This window comes from Marmota marmota, unplaced genomic scaffold (genome assembly GCF_001458135.2).
Source record: "Marmota marmota marmota unplaced genomic scaffold, marMar, whole genome shotgun sequence".
Classification (NCBI taxonomy): domain Eukaryota; kingdom Metazoa; phylum Chordata; class Mammalia; order Rodentia; family Sciuridae; genus Marmota; species Marmota marmota.
The window spans coordinates 6,757,991-6,766,940 of record NW_026000130.1 but is presented as its reverse complement, the minus strand read 5'-3'; the positions used below and the strand labels follow the sequence as shown (position 1 = coordinate 6,766,940).

General features: G+C 52.7%; 1 protein-coding gene across 1 annotated transcript; it reads left to right on the top strand.

The window, feature by feature from the left end:
- Positions 1-2: 2 nt before the first annotated feature.
- On the top strand, positions 3-6,008 carry Lrrc75b (leucine rich repeat containing 75B; the record flags this gene model as incomplete). The annotated part of the gene is made up of 4 exons (XM_015500162.2): positions 3-32; positions 2,372-2,500; positions 3,774-3,889; positions 5,240-6,008. Coding segments are annotated over 4 exons (801 nt in total), but the record flags the coding sequence as incomplete, so codon positions are not given.
- Positions 6,009-8,950: the final 2,942 nt, after the last annotated feature.

Sequence of the window (8,950 nt, the reverse complement as noted above, 5' to 3'; positions counted from 1 at the left end):
CCGGCAGCTGCGCTGCGCCTGCCTGGCGCCAGGGCGAGTTTGCAAGGGCGGGTCTGGGGGCCGGGGAGGGGCCGGGGCTGCGGGCTGTGGGCTGTGGGATGGTTTCGAGAGTATGGTGGAGTGCTGAGGCTGAGGTTCTTCTCTGAGCCAGAGCGCGCGGGCTAGAGTGAGGGCTGGGTGAGGCCTGAGGGCTGTGCAGAGGCGGGGGCCAGTATGTCTGGAGCTCTGGGTTTTGAAGTCTGTTGTGTATATGTTGAAGATTGCCCCCAGCCTGGAACTAAGAGCCCACATTCATGCCTTGGCAGGAAAGGAGAAGGGCTGGATGGGGGTCTTCTATTGAAGGACAGTGGGAAGAGGGCAGGATGAGGGTAAGAACTGGACCTGGGAGGCAGGACCTGGGAGGTACAGCCCAGCTGATCTGCGGGTGCACCAGGAGACACCATGGCAGTGCAGACAAAGCCACAAGGCATGCATCACCCGTCCATCTAACAGGCAGTTTGTGCCCACTGAGTACACACATCTGACATCTCTATACAACAGTAACATATCCCGGTAGGTGGGGGTGGGGGATGGGAGCGCTGGTTCTCTAGCCCAGGATTTGGAGCCCTACTGTTGTCCTAGGAGACATGGATGCTGGTCCTAGCACCAGCCCTGGGCATGCTACTTACTACTTCCCAGTCTACCTTGTTTCCACCCCCTATAGCAGCTTCCACCACCACCTGCCCAATAAATGAGCTGAAATCAGTCATGAAGGTGTTTGGCTGACAGAAGGTAGATAAGAAGGGGAAACGGATGCATGGAAATAAGTGGTGACCCAAAGGAGAGGGGGAGCCAGAGCCAGAGCCCAGGCTATTAGGCCTGTTCCTCCTCCCACCAAAGTTTCCTTTCTCCAGGCTCAGCAGTCTGGAATAGTGGAACTGGCCCTTTAAGAAGAGCTGTCCAGACCAGCAGAAGGCAGACTGCGGTCTGGGGCCCTGTCTGGGTCTGCCCAGACTTAACAGTCACCCTTTCCTCCATCAAAATCCTCCCTAGCTGGCATCTGTGGTTTGAACCATGTTGAAAATACAAAAAGCAGAGCAGCACCTAGTCAGCCAGACTGGCCAGAGGCAGAGATCACTGTCGGGGATGTCTTTAGGCATCAGCTGGGCATTTTCCCTTAAAAACATCAAGGAGGGAAGGATTGGTTCTCAGAGATCAGCTAGGTCACCCCCTTGTCTCCCAGAGGTTGGAATTTGAGGCCAACCAAGGGGTCTATCCTGCCCCCAAATCTGCAGGAACTGTTCCCTCCATGGTACTACAGCACATGGGGGCTCCTGCCTAGCCTTTCTTCCTGGGCTAGGGACTTAATGCACAGGGTATGTTACTCTCTGGCTTGGGGAGGGCCCATGCAGAGACTGAAGGTCCTTCCTAGCTGTGCCTGCCCCATCAGCATCCTGTAAACGGACCCTCTGGAATGGTGTTCAGCCCCATATCAGGTCTATGGGACTAGACAGGAAAAGACCAAGAAATGAAGGCAGGAAGGCCAGGCGAGGGCCCTGACCATGGGATGTGATCAAAAGATAGAAGAGGAAGCTGGTAGGCCAGAGAAGGTGTGATGGCCAGGCACTGAGAGTTTTGAGACTCTGCAAACTGTAAGTCTGATGTCATGTGACTTCTAAAAGGTTTGATCATCTCCAAAGGGCTTATGGATCAAGCTCAGATGTATGTTTCATAGATTGGCCCTGCCAGCTGGAGGGATGTGGAAGATTGAGAACCCTGGGAGGAGATTTCTGAGAGGTAGACCTGAACCTGATGGGAGCAGTGGGGAAGAAGAAGCAGACCCACTAGGTGAGCTGGAGAAGAGAGGGCAAGGAAAGAGTGATGAGTGATTCCTGGAAAGGTGGGCATGGTTACCTTTCATACTAAGCTAAGGCACAGGATGTGAGGCCAATGTACACATCAAGTCTGAGATGCCTGTCACAACTGAGAAGGGAAAAAGGCCAACCTCAACAGGTAGCTGCAGCTTGGGAGATCTCAGAGACAGAAGGAAAGGCAAAGGGCCAGAAGGAAATGATGAGGGACATTTCCATTCACAGGTCATCAGAGGAATAGAATCCCCCTGACAGGCCCTAACCCCAGAGAAGGCAAGGTATCACAGCAAGACACTTTGCCTGCAGCAACTGGTCTGAGTAATCTGTTCATTACCTCCCTGGGGCACCCCATGTGCCACCCCTCTCCTCATCTAAAGGGTCCACCTGTCACCAGACAGTTGGCTTTTGCTCCCTGGAGGTGGGGAGACATGGAAATTAACATGAGGGGCATCTGGCTGTCTGACCTGGAGAAAGGAGGCCCTGGTTCCTGGCTCATTTAACTACCTCTTCACCACCCTCAGGACCTGGGCCTTGAGGGGACCCTTCTCACAGACATCCTCTATAGGAATGTGGCTTTCCTCAACCTGGTGGATCCCATCTCCCATGACCTGCTTGTGAACCTGGCCCGGGACCTACAGTGCCCCAAGAAGGTGAGGTCAGCATGCATGGGCCATGGACTGGCAGTGTGGCTGACAGAGGCTAGGAGCCTGGGTCCTCATGTGGCTTGCTCTGTGGCCTTAGGTAGGTCACTCTCTCTCTCTCAGAACTGATGCCAGCTTCAGGGGCAAATGTGCTTTACCCAACCTGAAGATCATGCTTTTTCCCAAGTGACAGCACCTGTGATTCAGGCCTGGGAACCCTAGTTGAACAGAAGTTAAATGGAGGCCCTGCAGAACACAAAATGTTCTGACAAACTCATTAAGAGAACTGGATTCCCAACCTTTAATTCCTGGGCCAGAAGAGGCCACCCTCGGCTGGAGCCTATTCATTGGTATCCATCCTACTTGGACACTCTTGGGGATAAATGTTCAGTGTCCCTCCCATAGCAGCAAGTCCCTTTTCATTCTAACTTGGATTCAACCACCTGCAACCTTCACACTCTGGGCCCTAATCTGACAACACCTTGCAGATGGTCTGCCATGATCATGGACACAGCCCCAAACTGTATGGCTGCAGCCAGCCACCAGCCCCTGGGCCCTGGTCACAGTGAATCTGCCATATGAAACAAATGTGTCCACTATAGGCTCTGCCAACCTGAACTCCCAAATCTGTATGCAATTGGCTAGCCCATAGTCATCACAGTAACTACCAGGGCTTGCTGTCACTGAGTCTGCCATATGCTCCTGAGGCTGTTAACAGAGGGATTGCATAAAAGAACGTTCCGGGTAGGTAGTGGAGCAGGCTCAGTACCAGCTTTGTGGAAAGCACACCGTGTATTCTGCCCTGAGCTAGGCCTTTGCGGGGGCCCAGTTAGGACTAAGAGAGAGCCCAGGACGTGGTGCTGTAAAACATTAAACCCCCAGCCCTGTTAGCCCAGACCCAGGCCCCACGGGCGCAGTGTAGCTTGGATAATGAGAGGAAGAAGAACATGCTGACCTGGCTTGTTCCCATCCCCTGGGATTGGCGTCAGTGGAACAGGGCTCTCTTGAGGGGCCTGGCCTGGCCTCGCCTCCCCCTGTGGCAAGTCCCCTGGGGGTGCTGAGGGTAGTCAGGCTGCCGGCTGATAGCCCGAACTGCTGGCCCTGGGCCTGAGGACAGGGAACAAGGGCCCATTGTCTGGGCTTCCTCCCGCCGGGCACTGCGGGCCTCGGACCAGCCTGTCCAGCTCCCAGCGGGCAGCCTCCCCTGGCTCTGTGCCAGGCCAAAGTCAGGGTGGGGGTGGGAGGGGCTCAGTCTCACCCTGATGATGCTGTCCCCCAACAGGATTATGAGCTCTGGAAGTCCTCGGACAAGATATGCCGGCAGCTCATTTACCACCTCACCCCTCACTCCAAGAGGCAGAGAGGGCCCAGCGTGCCCCGGAAGAAGACACAGAACTGGTAAGGGGAGCTCAGCCACAGCCCCTCCTCTTGTCCTTTCAGGGTCCCTTCCCAGGTTGACACCTAGTCTTCTATCACTGATAGCCTGGTGCTTGCAATCCCATTCTGTGGGTTCCTGTATTAAGGCCTCAACTCTGAAAGTCAATCTGGCCCATGGCAAAAAAAAAAAAAAAAAACCCAATTGAAGATTCACTCTCCATGGAAATGCCTCCCATGCTCCCCAGGACGACCACCTCTTGCCATTCGCTTATCCCTTAATCCCTGGCCTGGTACAGGTCCTGGGGCTCTTTAGGTTCCCCTCCACCCAAGGTGATCTCATGAGGCATTAGGTAGATCTTCACAACAGGTAGGCAGATTCTGTGTCACAATTCCCATTTAACAGGGAAAGAAACTGGGGCTGGGAGAGGCAAAGCAGCTTGTCCTAAGCTATACCCTCTCTCATTACTCTGTAACTCTTGGGAATTCTTTACCAATGCTGGGGTGCCCAAAGCTGAGGCCTCTACTCTGCTGTGGGGTCCCCGCCTTGGTCACTCCATCACAGCCTTGTGGTACAGACTCAACCTGGAACTGGCTGCAAGCACTCAGTCCTAGGGACCCAGAACCATAGCTAGGAGCTGACCCTGGCACATGTGTAGTATTTGTTTTTCAGCCTTGTCCCACCTCAGGCCTGGTGGCCCAAGCTGAACCCATTCCCTGCCATGGTACGTAGGAGCCCTAGAAGCGCTCACTGCTCTCAGCCCCCTTGTCGGGCCCATCTGCCTAGTGGGCTAGGTGGGTACACATGACAGAAGAGAGACCAAGGAGTGTGTAGGGGGACAGAGAAGTGCCTTCCTTAGTCTCTAAATACCCCTTTCAGCTTAAAATACAGTGAGTCTGGGAAGACTAGGGCAAGTTCTCACACCACAACCCCCCAGTACCTCCCCTCTTGCTACCTGGGGCCTGTCTCCTGTGTAATCTCCAAGAAATGATTATCTCATCCCCTTATAAGAAAGTTTTTGCTATCCCAAAGGACCCAACTCAGAGGGAGCCCAGAAAAAAAAAATTGAGCTCAGGAATCAGAGTGTCTTAATTTGGAGACCTGATCCCCATGGCCATAGGAAAGTTACTTAAACCTTTGAAAAAAGTGGGTCATCATTCTTAGCCCCTTGGGGATTGTAAAAATAAATGAGATAAGAGATATAACAGGTGTGGTGATGCTGGGCATGTGAAAAGGGTTTATAATAATAGTTTACACATGGAGCTTTATTGCCTTTGTATTTAATCCTCACAGCAAATCTTTTCACACTTTGTTCTGCCTGGCCCTGGGCCAGGGCTCATACTAAGTCTATCTCACCTACAACTCTCCCATAGCCTCAAGAGTGGCCTCCAGAAGACTCTGCTGGCAGGGGAGACGGTGGACCTATCAGGCATCCCACTCTCAGTGCGAGATGTGCAGCACATAACACGCTACCTGGGCAGCCACGGGGCTGGGTTGTCAGTGCTGGACCTGAGCTTCACGGAGCTGAGTGATGAGCTTCTGCACCTGCTGCTGCCCAGCCTGTGGACACTGCCCTGCCTCACCCAGCTCCTGCTTAATGGCAACCGGCTGACACGGGCTGCTGCCCGGGAACTCACTGAAGCCATCAAGGATACCACCAAATTCCCTGCACTGGCCTGGGTGGACCTGGGCAACAACGTGGATGTGGCCTCCATGCCCCAGCCCCTGTTAGTTGGCCTGCGCCGACGGCTGAGCCAGCGCACCTCACTGCCCACAATTTATGAGGGCATGGACCTTGATCCTGGGGACAGTGTGGCTGGGACCATTGCCACTACCTCTACCTGGGGCTCTGCAGCTGCTGAACCAGGGTCTGAACCCCAGAGCTGCTGTACTAGGTGATTCACCATCCACCAGGCTGAGGATGCTTTCAAGCACATGGGATAGCAAGTGGTGGAAGCCTAGGAGGTCCCATAAATTCCCAGAGAGACAGTGAAAATGCTCAACATGGGATTAATGGGATAGATGGAGAATATTCTTATAAGACACCAGATGGTTATCCCAGGCTGGAGTCTCAAGATTCTGTCAGTATGAGGGGCCCTGGCACCCACCACCCAGACTCCACAATAAAAGGTGATGCTCTTCCTCTCCTCTGCTTTTCTGCATCATGGACCTCAGGGTCACTGGGCACCAGCCCTGCTGCTGTGCTGCTGGGGTAACTCCTATCTATCTGACTGGGCCCCATGGATACCAAGGTGCGGGCAGGTCATGATTCCAACGGTGTGGGATGGGGAGTTAGAGGAGACCCTCACATCTGGGTAAGGTTTGGACTATGTAAATAAGGGATCAGAGAAGCAGGTTGGAACCCAGGAGGGACAGAGTTCTGAATGGAGCCCCACACCAAGCTCATTCCTGAGTCCAGACTACCATCAGGGACTCTTGAACTGGGGACAAGAATGCACTGACCAGAGGCAGGGGCCACAGCAGACTTGAGAAGGGAGGGCCTCATGCTCATCTCCCCGACCCCCCAGGCCTCCTGTGTTTGTTGAGTGGTCAACTCACCAGACTTAGGAGACGTATCTGGCCAGAGATAAAGAGTTGTGTGTTCCCTCCAGGCTTTAGGGGCATCCCACAGAGTGTATACAGTGGGTGGAGGTGGACACAGCCACTAGCAAGGGATTTGGGGACAGAGCAACCCTAAGGCTGCCCCTATAAAGAGACTATTTATCTTCTTCCTCAAGAACCATGGGGGCAGGCTCCCAACCAGGAGCCTAATGCCATGGTCGCCATCATTGTGGGAATTCAGGTCAGCAGACAGGCAAGTCAGGTGAGATGTCCAGGGGAAACTGAGGACCCAAGTGGAGAAGTCCATGGTGTAAGGCCCCTGTCCTGAGCCAGGATATAAGGTCTATGCACAGTGTGATCCTGCTGGATGAGGAGAGATCCTGGGACAAAGAGAAGCCCCAGGAAAAATGATAAGGGAGGGAACCCCTTGGACCTGTCATTTTTGTCTACCATCTCTGACCTTCCCCTCACATCTCTGACCCCCATCCCCAGGGGACTGTGAATGGCACATCCATCCCTAGTGGAACATGGATTCCAGCACATCCCCAAGCCATCTGGATGCATAACTGCCTCTAGGCCATACTGGTGGGGAGGACAGGGTCATGTCAGGTCCCAGGGCTGGGAGAGAGAGCAAGGAATGAAATTTCCCCTAAAGCCCCACTGGTCTCAATACTTTCAAGTAACTCCTTTATTGGAAGGCTGTGGGAAGGGCACAAGGTCCAGCCTCACTCTGTTACTAATTTTAATAGCTTTCAGTGTATAGGCCTTTCGTTTGCTTAATTAAATTTATTCCTCATTATTTTGTTTATTTTTTGTAGCTGCTGGCCAGGCCCTTCCCCTCTCTGGGCCTCTGGTTTCAACTTTCTCCCCTCTGTTAAATAGGGCTTACTGCCCCTCACCTTTCCCAGCTCTCAACCCTCCATCCCAAGGTCCCGATGCCCTTCTTGTTTTAGACATGGGCCTGCCCAGGGCTCAGAGCCACGGAAGTGTTTCTCTGTGCATCCACTCAGGAGAAGGGTGTTCAGGCTCCCTAGAACCAGGCAAAGTGGAGAAGAAGGTAGACCAGTGGAAAGAAGGAAGGGAAGGCCAGTCTTAGGCCCAGCAGGCTGAGGAACCCATCACATGCACATGCATCTGAGCTCTCTGAAAATTCCTTGTTGGGGAAAGGCCAGGCTTTCCACATTCCTCCTGTCGTCCTCGCTCCCTGCCCACTACTGGTCCAAAGCCAGCCCACGAACCTTTGGATGTCACTGCTCAGAGAGATTCCTGCCAAGGTGGGAGAGGACCAGAGCCAGGTGTCCTCAACAAGCTCCTGGAGAATCTGGGTGGCAGCAGATGGTCTCAATCTCTTCGCCTTTTGGTTGGAGAAACTCAATGCAGAAGCTGAGCCAGATTCTGAGACAGCTCTGGAGACATGGACAAGGGTGGCCTCCCCTGTGAAAGTGTTCACAGTCCTTCACAGGCTCCTTATGACCACCAGCAAGGACACTCCACAGGCAGGGACACAGAGATCTGGGAAGCAAGGGCTTGTGCCTTGTTTTAGTCCATTTTGTTCTGATAACTGAATACCACAGCCTGGATAATTTATAAACAATAGTTTATTTGATTCATGGTTCTGGAGCCTGAAAAGTTGAAGATCAAAGAGCTGCATCTGGTGAGGGCTTTCCTGCTGTGTCATAACACACAACAGAAGGTATCATATGGCAAGAGAGCACTTGCGAGCACAAAGGGGTCCAAAGTCACCTTTATAACAACCCACTATGGCAATAATGACATTAATTCATTTATGAAGGTCCTTATGACCTAATTGTCTTTTAAAATTCTCACCACTAAACACTGCTACATTGGGAATTGAGTGGACTTTGGAGGACACAGTTAAACCACAGTGTGCCTCACACAGCTTGATGAAGCACAAAGCACTGGCCAGGACAGCTGAAGCCTGAGCTCCAGACAGAGGAAGACAGTGTGCCTTACTCAGGCCATTTTGGAGGCAAACAGGCCTAGGCTTTGTCCCATTCCCATCACTCCCTAGCAGTATGGTACTTTCAGAGTCTGTTCCCTCATTGTGGGAACTAGGTATAAAAATCTTTCCTTGTCTCCTGGGGTCAGGGTGACATGAGGTATGGAAAGCATCTACCAAGTTGGGGGTGTGGGAAGGTATGCTGCAACATCGTCAGGGCTTCCTCCCAGGCTCTCTGGGTGGCAATGGCAGGAGCCCAAACCTTTGGCACTAAGCAGAATTGAATCTATTTATTTATTGGTGCTGGGAATTGAACCCAGGCCCTTATATGCATGCCAGGCGAGTGCTCTCCACTGAGATACATCTCCAGCTCCCCGCTTACTTATTTAACAAGCATCTTCATAGCCTTTTTATGAGCCTGTTAATAGTTCTGATTGCTTTACACTCCTATAGTTTTTCTTGCACTTTAAGGAAGTAGGTGCTATTACTGTTAGGTGCAGGACAGGCTGAATAAGTTGTCTGCAGGGCATGCCAAACAAAGTTAGCTGGAGGATGACCTAAC